The sequence below is a fragment of the Cibotium barometz genome, chromosome 56 (genome assembly GCF_041138505.1).
Source record: "Cibotium barometz isolate CiBa-2024 chromosome 56, ASM4113850v1, whole genome shotgun sequence".
Lineage (NCBI taxonomy): Eukaryota > Viridiplantae > Streptophyta > Polypodiopsida > Cyatheales > Cibotiaceae > Cibotium > Cibotium barometz.
This window is the reverse complement of record NC_141101.1, coordinates 11,297,345-11,310,621: the sequence shown is the minus strand read 5'-3', so window position 1 is coordinate 11,310,621 and position 13,277 is coordinate 11,297,345. Positions and strand designations below refer to the sequence as shown.

At 44.1% G+C, this 13,277-nt stretch overlaps 1 protein-coding gene across 1 annotated transcript in view; it reads right to left on the bottom strand.

Annotated features, from left to right (window-relative positions):
* LOC147606896 (kinesin-like protein KIN-13A) overlaps positions 1 to 12,862 on the bottom strand; it is a 42,674-nt gene extending 29,812 nt beyond the window's left edge. The window contains exons 1-5 of the mRNA XM_086791319.1: positions 11,824 to 12,862; positions 10,815 to 11,045; positions 10,263 to 10,475; positions 9,975 to 10,082; positions 9,012 to 9,089 (exon numbers count right to left, since the gene is read on the bottom strand). Coding sequence (XP_086647445.1) covers positions 9,012 to 9,089; positions 9,975 to 10,082; positions 10,263 to 10,475; positions 10,815 to 11,045; positions 11,824 to 12,021 — 828 coding nt within the window. The 5' untranslated portion in view covers positions 12,022 to 12,862. The remainder of the gene's footprint in view (positions 1 to 9,011; positions 9,090 to 9,974; positions 10,083 to 10,262; positions 10,476 to 10,814; positions 11,046 to 11,823) is intronic.
* Between the last annotated feature and the right edge of the window lie 415 nt (positions 12,863 to 13,277).

Below are 13,277 nucleotides of genomic sequence, written 5' to 3'. Positions count from 1 at the left end.
TTCATTTCTGCACTCTGCGCAAGCGAGAGTGCGTCCTCAAAGGTGGCTGGTCTAAACATACGCACCTCCCATTGGATGTGCGTGTCCAGGCCATACAAAAACTGCCCTTTCTTGTCCGCATCAGATAAGCCTAATTGTAGACACAAGGTCGAAATTCTATTGGCAAACTGAAGGACTGGTTGCGCGTTCTGACGCGCTCCCCTGAACTCGTCTTCGAGTCGCTCAAGGTAGTGGGGCGGTAAAAACCGCTGCTTAAGGTCACGGACGAACTCGTCCCACCCATAAGCTGCCATACCTGATCTGGTGTGGGCATGAGCCCACTGAGTCCACCAAGGAATGGCCTCACCTTCCAAATACCAACTGGCTAAGATCACTTTGTCAATATCTGATTTCCTAACTGCGGCAAAGTAAGCTTCAAATTGATGTAACCATGAATACAGAGTAGTGGGATCGAGTTTACCATTATACTTACTGAAGTTCATTTTCTCGGGAAAATGATTCGAGGGCGCCGCCGGTGTCAATCTGGCGTCCAAAGCTCGGAGGTAACGCTCGTGTTCCACTCGTCGCATGGCTTCGTCTTCTCGTTGTCGAATCTCCAATGCCCGTATCTGCATCTCAAGCAAGGAGCTTGACTGCGGCTGTGACCCCTCGAGAGGGTCCCTGTGACGAGGATCTGGTATCTGGGGTACGGAAGGAGAGGGAGGAGGAGATGGAAAACGCGACGCTGGACAGCGAGAACGCTCCTCCAGAGCCAAAATCCGCGCCTTCTGCTCGTCCAACTTGGTTGTCTGGTCTGCGATTGCTCGCATCATCTGCTGGAACATGTCTTGTACACTCAAGCTGGGTGCCCTAGCTGGGCTGCCTGGTGCACTCTGGTCCCATGGTTCTGGTTCTCTCTCGTCGCCGAAGTTCGCCATAGCGGGAAAATGCAGTTCCTTTCCGGAACGCAATCTGACCATCCACTATCTGTGTGGGAGACTTCCGGAGGCTTCCGGAGGCTAAAAACCAACGTCCTTCGAGGGACAGGAGTCACTCCGAAAAGGGTAGTCCACCGGCGTCTAAAAACCAACCACACGAGCGAAAAATTTTCTGGTTTTCTTTGCTGAATCTTCGTCCTTGAAGTAGGCTCTGATATCACTGTAATATGCGGAAGCTTCGGAGAAGGATCGGTACTTCAAAACTCAGAAAACAGCACTCTTTTCGCGACGGAATTAACGCACAAAACTGAAAGATGATGTGCAGAAAATAGAGAGAGAAAGGGGAGATGGAGAAGGACACAGTATTGGGTCCCAATTACCCTCTGAAGGGCCCCCACCACGGATGGTGTATTTGCTTTATTAGAATGATGTAAATCTGAAACAAATACAAAGTACTTGACCTTTTCTTGGCTGGAAAACCTGCCCTTGACCTTCAGTCCTTCACCCCTTAGCTTTAGCAAACCCTTGGCTGTCCTGGCCCTTGAATGCTTGAGGCTCTTGGTGAATTGTGAGATGAGATAATGGGATTATGGGCTGGGCTTTTATACCCTTCATAGCATCCAGTCGGCTGGCTTTATGAAGTCCCACGACTGAGATATTTTTAATAAAGTGTTTTCACACTCTATTCCATGCTTTCACACCTGGCAGCCTGCTGGCCACCCTGCGCATTCCTTCTGGACAGCTCCTGGCTGCTGGGCATGCTGCGCAGAGGTGTGGGACTGCCCCCCACACCTGGCCGACTGCTGTCCTAGGGTTTTACCCTCTGTCGGCTGCCTGTCCAGAGGCTCTGGAGCTGGCCGACTGACCCTCCAGCCCTTGCCTTGGCTGGTGGGCAATGTCTTGGGCCCTCCTGGCCCCTTGGGGGTGGTTCTACACCTCCCCCATGCCCATCTAAGTATGCACATGCAAATACCTACACTGGGGTAGCCCTATGGGCTGGCCCCATCTCTACATGCAAACTACATGCCTACAGAGGCCTGGCATCCAGTTGCAAACCAGATACACAGCACATCTGACATCATTCCAGAGGGAGACTCACAGCGCGGACTGGCACTGCTTCATGTGCAGGACAATGCACACCTGACCTCGGACGACTGAGATGGATCCCTGGCTGACTCGTCCCGGACTGGGCTCACATGGGACCAGTTCACCATCCCAGGTCCTGCACCTTCTGTACAGAATGTCTACGTGGCATCCAAGTGCGGGATGCACGTGACAATGCCAAAGTCAAGAGTCTCACAAGTAGATGTCAGAGTTCAATCTAGGGCCAATGACAAGCATTAATGTTTCTTTATACATTCGAACTTTTAATTTCAAAACTGAGGAAATCAAGAAATCAGATTAAGTCACAAACCAAGACTTAAAATCACACATTTAAAAAAGAGCCCGAAAACTAAAATATGCTTCATCCGTATGAAAAGTTTACGAAAAATTTCATACCTAGCCTAGGTATGAAACGCATTTCATTGCGCCTATGGCCATGGCGAAGCATAACACTCAAGAGAGCACATACACAGACACACGGGGTAGCTAGTTGGGTAATTGCACCACTTTAGATAGAATAAGTAACATAAATCAGCTAGCCACAACTTGGGTGAAGAATTTAAAGGAGTCTACATGTCCAAAGGGAAGTTTGAGTTATTACCCACACTTTAAAAAACCAAAGTGCAATCTTGACTCCATGAGAGTCTAGACACTTAGCTTCAAATCATCAACTCCATCATGCATAGCATAGACTACATGCTCTGACATCCCCACTCACATAATCAAAACCATACAGTAGGTGCAAGTTATGCTTATTAAAGATAAATAAATTGATGAAAATCTTGAACGTCGGGGACAAAAAAGTCATCTATACAACATCTCACTTGATATAATTTATGAAGATTTATAGAAGAAGTGTTAAGAGGCAATTAAAAGTTCCATAAACTCAAATTTATAATTTTGAAGTTTGCGAGGAACACTAAGTACCCATAGGAATTCCAATTGTTTGTTGAAACAAAGAGTCCTCATACAATATACATAGGTTATCTACCGGAACAAGCGACATCTTCAAGGTTTACAGCAATGTTGTGTATCTCCTTCTACATCATTGTTTTTGGTTTTAAGCTAAGAAAAATCAAAATGTAAAGATGATTTTCCGACTCACAATGCTCTATAACTTCCTTCTCAAGTCTATAACCAAATATCTCTTTGTTACTTTTAAATTCATCTTAGTGTAGAGAGTGTCATGTGCATCCCGCACCTGGATGCCATGTAGACATATCTAAACGGAAGGTGCAAGACTTGGAATGGAAACTGGTCCCACGTGAGCCCAATCTAGGATGAGTCAACCAAGGTTCCACTCTAAGCATCCAAGGTCACGTGTGCATTGTCCTGCACATGAAGCAGTGCCAGTCCGTAGATGTGCATAAGACAGCATTTCGAACCACGTTTGGGTTGTATGAGTTTTTGGTTATGCCCTTTGGTTTGACAAATGCACCTGCCACATTTAACAAAATGATGGACAGGATTTTCAGGCCTCATAGAGCGTTTGTGGGCACATTCTTTGATGATATGATTGTGCATTCACACACTGAGGAGGAGCATAGAAGGCATTTGGCCATTGTGTTTGCAGAACTCAGGAACAATAGGCTGGTTATTAATGGCAAGAAGAGTGAGTTTTTCTTGCAAGAGATACATTTCTTGGGGCATATTGTGTCTAAGCATGGAGTCCGTATGGATCCAGCGAAGGTGGAAGCAATTCTTAATTGGCCAGATTTGAGGACCGTGCATGATGTACGCAGCTTTTTGGGATTGTGTTCCTATTACAGGCGGTACATACGGTATTTTGCTGAAATTGCTTCACCGCTTCATGCCTTAACAAAGAAGGCAACTCCGTTTAGATGGGCTGATCAGGAAATTACAGCCTTCAAAAAGCTTAAAGAAAAGCTTACTTCGGATCCAGTATTGGTATTACCGGACCTCCGAAAGGCTTTTGTTGTCCAGTGTGATGCATGTGGAAGTAGCATTGGGGCAGTTCTCATGCAGGAAGGACATGTGATAGCCTATGAGAGTAGAATATTGCAGGATGCCGAGAAGCATTTTACAGGTTTATGAGAAAGAGCTGTTGGCTGTAATCCATGCTCTTTCTACATGGAAACACTATTTGCTTGGGGCTGATTTCACTGTGCAGACAGATCATCAGACCTTGCGTTATTTCCTCACGCAAACTAAGCTTCAGAGAAGCATATGCGATGGGCAAACTTTTTGTCTATGTTTCACTTCCAGATTGTGCATGTGGAAGGCAAAAAGAATGTTGTGGTAGATGCTTTGTCACGCAAGCCACAAGTCTCAGCAGTTTCACTTGCTTATCATCATGAGCTTGATGAAATGAAAGAGCAGTATACCCATGATGAGGACTTTGAAAGGTTGTATGATCAGATATCTGAGGGTCAGCGGCATGAGCACTATACTCTCAGAGATGGGTTTTTATTGATGCATGGCAGATTGTGTGTTACCAGGCCATTGCGACTCAAGGTTATGATTGAAAGTCATGCTCCACCGTATGCAGGTCATAGAGGTATTGACGCCACGGTAAAAGCAGTGGAGACTTTCTTTTATTGGCCAACCTTGAGAAGAGATGTTGATGCCTTTGTAAGGCAATGCATCGTATGTTAGAAGGTAAAGTTTGACCGTCAAAAGACACCAGGGTTATTACAGCCTTTACCTATTTCAGATAGACCTTGGGAGAGCATTGTCATGGATTTTATATTTGATCTGCCCCCACGGACACAAACGGGCAATGATAGCATTTGGCCTATCTTATGCAGGTTCAGTAAGCAGGCTCATTTCATTCCCATGCGTAAGACGATCAAAGTGGATCATATGGTGAAGTTGTTCATGGCGAACATCTTCAAGTATCATGGCTTGCCTACGTCTATCATTAGTGACCGTGATCCACGGATGACGAGTTTATTCTGGAGAGGATTGTTTGACAACATGGGTACAACTCTCAAGTTTTCATCTTCATTTCATCCACAAACAGATGGTCAATCGGAAGAGGCTAACTCTACAGTGTTGGATCTTCTCAAGTGTTATGTGTCAGAGCACAAGCAACAATGGGAAAAGTATCTTCCTTTGGTGGAGTTTGCGTATAACAACACTGTTCATACCTCAACGGGCAAGGCGCCTTTTGAGATTGTGGAAGGAGGCAAGAAGGCACCACCCATTTTGCATACAAAGGATAAGATCTTTGAGGCTGATCAGTATGTGGAGAGTATGGATGAAGCTTATCGGAGAGTTAAGTTGGCACTCCAGAAAACTCAACAGAAGCAAAAGAAAGCAGCAGACCGTCACAGACGTGCATTAGAGTTTGTATTGGGTGATTGGGTTCTTTTGCGATTTGAAAAGGCTAGACTCAAGAAGATGAATGGTAAAGAGCGCTTATTCCCTAAGTTGAGCATGCGTTATTATGGACCTTTTCAGGTATTAGGAAAAATTGGTAAGGTGGCCTATCGTTTGAAGCTACCAGATCACTGGAAGATTCACAATGCATTTCACGTGAGTCTCCTTAGACCTTTCCGTGGGGATGTGCCTGAGGATGTATCAGATGAGGCTCAACCGGAAGTTGAGGAACTTGATGAGGTTCTTATTCCCGAGCAGATAATGGCACATAAGGAAAGAAAGGTACGAGGTAAAGTTTCCCGTCGCTATCTTGTGAAGTTCAAAAACTATTCACCGATGGATGCGAAGTGGATGGAGGAAGGTGACTTAACAGATTCACCTCAGGTTTTGTAGCTTTATCTCGATGCCTTTAAGTTGAAGCCGACTCTTGTTTTGGCTCATTCAGGTTCAGCAGAGCATGGGTCTGGAGTATTATCTGATGCTCAAGCAGGGGGTAGCACCTCCACTCCCTTGATACAGACAGGCTCAAATGACATCTAGAGGTCGCTTGGTGCAGTTTTTGTCTCAACCGAAGGTACTGCTGGCTGACAGTACATCTGTTTATGAGACTTCTATGATATATGTGTACTAGTCACATTGGATGTTGTGGTTGTGTATGGTTCACAGTGGTATACAACTTGGACTACTACTACGCCATTGGTTTGAAGTGAATGATGTTACATGTGCATGGCTTAGAGAGATTGGGACGCTGATCTTGCCATATTGTATATTTCACTTTGGATATTTTGCTGTATCACCAGAATGCAATCGAGGACGCTTGCCATTTTTCAAGAGGGGGGTATGTCATGACCCTGTGAAAATGGAACAGCACAAGTGTGGGCATGGTGGGTGCAGAGCAAAATAAATGTTAAATGATTCACATTTGGGGTGCCCGGACAAAGAGAATGATGTGTGGACATCTGCAGATGTGAAGGGGGACCAAAACATTAATATTTATTAATGTTTGAACCATGGGTGGCCCCTAGGCCTAAGTCGCCTTAGGAAACTTTAATGTTTGGGCCCTAGGATAATTTTGGAGAGAGGCCACTCCACTTTTGGAGTTACAAGCCTCTCTCATCTCTCTCTCTCTTGCTTTTGGGGATTCGTGCAAGAAACAAGCGTGGAGAAGAGGAGAAGGCTGGTTGACTGCATATGCTTGCTGCTGGTGTTTGGCTGCATGCAAAACTGCCCTATCAAACAGGCCGTACAGCTCTGTACGGGCAGCAGGTACAGTGCACAGTTGTACAGGCGGCGCTGGTTCAGGCAACTGCAATACTATTGGCTATTGGCTCAGGCGACGTTTGCAGGTACAGACAGCAAGCTGAAAACAGTACGGACAGAGCAGTTGTCTGCAGTTCCGTACAGTCAGTACAGGCGCTGCTGTACGACAGCAGAAACAGTCAGCTGGACATCTTCAGGTTCAGGCGGCGTAGGCGAACAGAGTCCAATCAGCAGGTACAGTCTGTACAGTTCTGTACGGCCAGGTACAGTCAGACTCTACTGTCCTCTACGGACAAGTACAAGCAGGTAGTATCTCCAGCTACACGTGGGATTTTATCAGAGTTTATTTGGTGCAACAGTCAGGTGGTTGCAGGGGAAAGAGTACAGACACTCGTTGTCAGGTACAGACTGATACGAACTGCCTCGTGAGTGCAGAACCACGTGCTGATCTGGTAAGCTCTGGACTAGTTCATCTTTCTTTCTTTCCATTGGCTTATGTCTGCTCCAGAGTTGTGTTATCTGGCCCCTTGTGAGAGGAGGGGTATGGCAGATTGAAAGGGTGGAAACAGAGATCGGACAGTGGATGTATGTTTGTGCTGAGTTGTGGAACCATGTACTTGGGATATGCCAGATGTGTGCTCAAGGCTGCCCTGCTACATGGTCTTGGCTAATCAAAGGGACACAAAGAGTGTTGCTTTTGTGGGACACAGATGTGTGTGTGAATCCTCTATGCTAAGAGGTCTTGTGGGCTGCCAGATTGGACATGCAGGTGTATTCTCCTAGCTGGTTTTGTTGTACTCAGGTTTACATCTTTTTGAATTTGAATAAAGAAATACCGAAAGGGACGCCAAGCTTTGGGGCCAACAGGTGTCAGTTTCATTTCAGTTTTTGGGGCACTCTAGCTCCAATTAAATTTGTTTTTATATTTGGACTACAAGTGGAAGGGTGACTGCTAGTCTACCGCACTCTACCAGAGGCCGGTTTCATGGGGTGTGTGTGTGTGTGTGTGTGTGTGTGTGTGTACATACCTACAAATCTGCCCAAAATGACCTCCCAGTGATCAGTGATCCATGCACCATGTGCAGAAGTGCGTAAGGCCGTGCACATGGTTGCAAGCATATGAGTCCATGGCTGCGTCTGACGAAAAAAGGTGAGTAGGAGAGGAATTTTCCTTGCCAAGACATGATGCGCAATATTCAGCACATTCAATCCGCCATGCATCCTCGGGGAACAAACTTTTGCCATCCGCATAAGTCTTAAAGCTTTAGCAGAAGACTTTGTTTTCCAAAAAAAAAAAGTGTGTGTGTGTACATACATATACACACGTGCGTGCGTGCGCATGTGCGTATATGTGTGTGTATGAAGAATCCAACACTCACAAAACAAAGACGCTTTCATTGATAGCTATTGGGGAATACGCATCCTCAAAAGATAAGATTGTGAAGTAGCACAGTTGGTCACCACTTTGACAAAAAAATATTGGAAAATTGGCGTTATGCTAAAGTGACGAAAATATGTACCTTCATAGCATTGGAATATATCCAATATAACAAAGTGAGAGAATAATCGCACTTTTAAGTCTTACAAAGCATATAAGGACAAAAATAAAAAAAATAAATTTGTAAAAAATAGAAGTTCGACTGATGTAGCAAATACTAAAAGAAGAAACATAGCTAGTTATGATTTAAATCAAGAGAACGAGTCTCTAAAATATAGGAGAGAAAGTGATAGAGAGAGAGAGAAAGAAAGAAAGAAAGAAAGAAAGATTTTATTAACGTCTTCCAAAAGACCGAACTCGGCCTATGAGACAAATCGGAGTACCTGTATGGGGTATCCTCTGTCATCCCAACAAAATGAAAAAGTACTCAATAAAAAAGCTGAATCTGGGTGTGCAGGGGATGGAGCTCTACTACTTAGAGAGAGATCTTAGAGAGCCAAGCAATACTTATGTTCTTACCCAAGCACAAGTTACCGACTCGGTTTCGAAAGAGTCCAAACTCTTGGGTGGACCCAGTGCTTACTAATAAGTTTTTTAAAAAATGAAAGCAAAGAGAAAAGATTTCAAGGGGGGAAGGGTGGGGAGAGAGGGGGGGAGAAGGCGAGACTAATGAAGCAAACGATAACAAAACTATGGTAAACATATAAAAAGTGGCATGCATGTATGCACAGATGTGACGAATGCATTCTTTCAAACTTACGCAGCCCCTTTATCTTTTTCAAAATATTGCAAGGTAGAAAGAAATTTATGTTTGTCAATAATAAGTGTCTCAATGACCTTCACTATCGCTCTTTGCACAAAACCTTTCATACAAGCTCAAAACCTATGAAACTTGTCTGAGACATGTTTCCCATTTCTGCACATAGTTCGATGTGTGTGAGAAAATTTACCTCATCATTAGAGACCTGTTCATCCAAGACCGCATCGAAGACAAAATCATGCTTCTCCACATAAGCTGTAAGGTCCACCTGCAATGGAAGACCACCTATCAATGTGGTTGTTTGCAAAAGAGCGAGAATCTATACTTAGCCTCCTCAAACTTCACTTTGATTGCTACACATGCTTGATCTGGCTTTTCTTCCCTTTAACTATGTCTGTACGTCACAAATTACATTACGCTACATGCATACATAACAAATGTTTGTACATACATATATATATGGATAAACAGGCAGCGCGCACACACACAGACACAAACGAACAAAAGCTCCAGCTGTCCAGGCTCTTACTGCAGCCCCCTTTTAGGTATTGGCTCCACCAACTGACACAACAGTTAGTTATCTTTCTAAACCTACCCTTTCTTACCATCAAAACTTAAGAGGACACTTACTAAAGCAAAAAGCTGACAAAATCAATTTGACAAGGCAGTAGCCCCCAGATCTAGATTAGATGGTCTGGTGACAGTTGTTTAGCAAGTCATAATTGAGCAATTTTATGCAAGTGCCAAACACAGATGGTGCTGTAAATTGGCAGATTACAAGAACACAAGAAATCACTCCTACAGAGAGAATGCTACCCCCATAAGGTAGCTACAAGGGGCAACCTTGCAGCTAGAGACCTCATTTCAAGGCACCTTTCCGATTTGTTCTACAAAGCTGCAGGGTTTTGACTTATGAAACACTTCATCATCACTACACACACTAGCCCTATGCATCGATTTGAGAACACTCCATAAATAATATCTCTGTATTGCATCATTTGCAGAATTCAGTCTGGCAACAAATTTTCAATATCGTTTACACATGTAAAGATTTTCAAAACACCGCTTCCATCCTAGCTCATAGGCTTCAACTACCTCAGACCTGTAGTTCTGGTCGTACAGTTATCCTCCCTAGTCAACCCAAAAATATCACCTTTAGCTTGGGTTCATGTACGGTAAGGGAGCATCCATTGCCCTCAATAGTTACGATGTCCTCTTCTTTGCGTCCAACCTCTTTTTTGTTAAGAGGCCGTTTCCGAACCTGTAAAACAATCCGTGATTGGTTTAGCCAGAACTGTGAAGACATCTAACACCAGTAAGTATTCTGCCGGATCTTCACTGTATACCAATTAGTAAATGGATAAAACTATGTTACTATTTTCATCAGGCACAGCTAATGATTCACATCAAGCATGTCAGCAGATGAAGACACAATGCATACCACAACTTTGATCCTTGCAAGGCCTGTCACACTGTCTTTACCAGGAACATCCTTTTCAAAAAAGGATGCTCTCTGTGGACTACTCTCATTATGAGATCTTTGTTTGCTACTTGGTGGCTTATTACTGGACCAAAGAACTTCCGCTTCATTTTCATATCCTCTCTCCGTTACAGCAACAAACGGAGACGTCTCGAAGGGTTCATGTACAACATCCTGTCATGCAATGCTTCAGCATTGAATGTTAATGACCCAAACAGCATTAAAGCCGACATACAAGTGACTGACTGAAAGTTTGGCTTATAAAGTTCTTTCGGAATAGTATAGGAGGCCAAAAAGCAAAAGAAATTACAAAAACAAGGCCAATCGTCTTCAATGAGTAGCAGGCCAGCATTGACTGAAAATAGCCAGGCAACCTTCCTTTATTACCATGATAAGCACTGCCACAATCCATGGCCTACCCTGGAAGATATAATGCCTGTTGTCATGCAGTTCCACAGGCTAGGCTACACGGCAGTTGCAGGTTTGTAGTTCTACTGACATTACAGAACTAACCTCTGAAAGAAGCTCAATGTCATCGATTGAATGCAAGTCCAAGATTCCAGCCCCAATCTCTCCACGTAGCTCTGGTGATGACAGCCCATCCACACCATTCCGCCGTCCAAATCCATAGCCAGGAGGCGTTAGCAGTTCGCCAGCAGCTTCTACCCCTCCATTGATTGATTTTATCAACCTGAACAACTTCTGTCTGTCCTCCAAGCTTTGTACACCAAGCCTTGCGTAATCCTAAAGCAATCAAACAGTTCACCACTAACATTTGAGATATGAATCGAGGTGGTTGAAACCTTTCGTCGGAGTCATCGCCCATTGCCACAAATTCCACCAATAGTATTTATATGGATATCTATCGATCATCAACATATATGTGCAAGATGGAAAGAGTAAGATGGCTATGTTGTTAAGTATATTTTATTGAACTCAACATTACCCATAGACGCTGACTAATGTAACAGTGTGTTGCTTTTGTACAAGCATTAACCAAATTGGAAGTAAATAATTGTTCTTGGTGTTAGGATCCTGTGCCCAAAGTTATCTACAATGAGAAGGGAAATTGCTAAGAAGAAACTACTTAACGTTATATTAATTTCTATCATGGTGTTAACTGTAATAGCATTGAAATATACTCCTTTTCACTTCCAATTGTATCACCACAAAACATTTCCACATTGCCGAGGTCAAGATATACAAAGACCATAGCTGTTACATGGTATATGCCTATTTAGAACACATTGTGTCATTTGGCAATGTCTGCAGAGAGAAAGAGCATCTGCAAACTAGATATCAAGAAAAAAGAACTCTGCAACATTCTACCCATGTATGCTGAAGCCAAAACTTCTACTGCAAACAAGCATTTGCACATAAACAGCTGAGGAACTTCCCCAAAATGATCCACCGTGTGGAACTTCAATAAGAAAGGCAAAAAGCTTTTGACCCATGCCCAGATTATAACCTACATTGTAAGAAAATTAGGGTTAACAGAAGAAAAAGCCAAATGGGAAATTACCTGCATCAGTATATTCGGGAGGAGGCGAGGATCCACAGACGGGGAGGCCATGGGAGACGCCAAATGCTGCAGGCCTGCAGATTGCAACCACCTGGCCATGGAAGCATCGGCTGCATCGCCTGTGTGCGAGCCAGGAAACAAGCTCCCATGGTGATCATAGTGTGATGCACTGCTAGGTTGCTGGACTTGCCCACCCATGGCCACAAGGACCTCAAAAACCTTCCAAAAAAAAAGGTAAGCAGCAGAGAAACCTCGATATGGCGCTGTTTGCTCAGAGTTCCTAGGAAATGAAGCATTTGGTTTAGAACCCCAGGATGATGGAAATGGAGACAGAAAACCTAGCAGATGGGTATGGCATCAGAATCCCTGGCAGAAGAATGTGGGATTACGAAAGGATACGACCTTTGAAACCCTAGAAAATGCTGGCAGATGGTTGGCTTGCAAACCCTGGCAGTTGCACCTGGCTGAGAAACGCTGCAAGATGGTGATCTGGGACTCTGCAACAGGGTAATGGCTTGTGGACTGTCCTACAGCAGGTAGAGCACAGGAAGAAAAGAAAAAAAGGGAAGAAGGGGACGAGGGGGACAGAGGAGGTTGTAAAATAACGGGCCAAATGCAAAAGCAAAAGGCTACTGCAAAATGTGATGGAAAGCGCTGTCTCTCTCTCTCTCTGTGTCTGCGTGCGTCGGTGTGTGTGTGTCAATGCATGTCGGTGTGTGTGTGTGAGAGAGACCCTCAGGGAAGAGGGAGAGAAAGCTCTGCTTTGTGGGTGCACACCATCAATAGTTTTAACTGTAAACTGCCCGTTTTTGCTTAGCACAATCTCTGCAACTGCAATGGCAAAACCCAGAAAAAGAAAGAGCAAAACAGCTAAAATAGAGCAACCATAGGGGCAGGCAAACAGAAGAAGGTGGCTCCTCCACAGCCAGGTGATGGAGGAGATGAGAATGATGCACAAGGCCTAAAGAAGATGTGGGGAAATTAAGAGTGGAAAAGAGAAACTAAACAGATTTGGGGTGTGTATGTGTGTGTGTGTGTGGGGGGGGGGGGGGGGGGGGGGCGCTATGTGGGAAATTAATAGTGGAAAAGAGAAAACAAAGAGAGCTTTTTAGATTTGGTGAGTGTATGTGTGTGGGGTAAATGACATGACAGCACCTGACATAGAATATAGAAATTCAAGTAGGCCTTAAATTTTAATGTAGATGTGGATGGTGATGGTGCACTTGCTATGAAGGCACAGCCCCATACAAGAATGTGAAGCCTTTTTTTTTTGTGAATGAGCTCATCTACATATATCCATTGCTCCATACATAAATATTTGAGCCTTTGGCTTGGCTTCAAAAGACCAATATAGTACTTTTTAACAGAAATGGTTTGAAGAGTGACATTTTACCTACATTAGTTATGGTGACAACATATGTCCATGTTGACAAACCCTTCCTAACGTAACAACC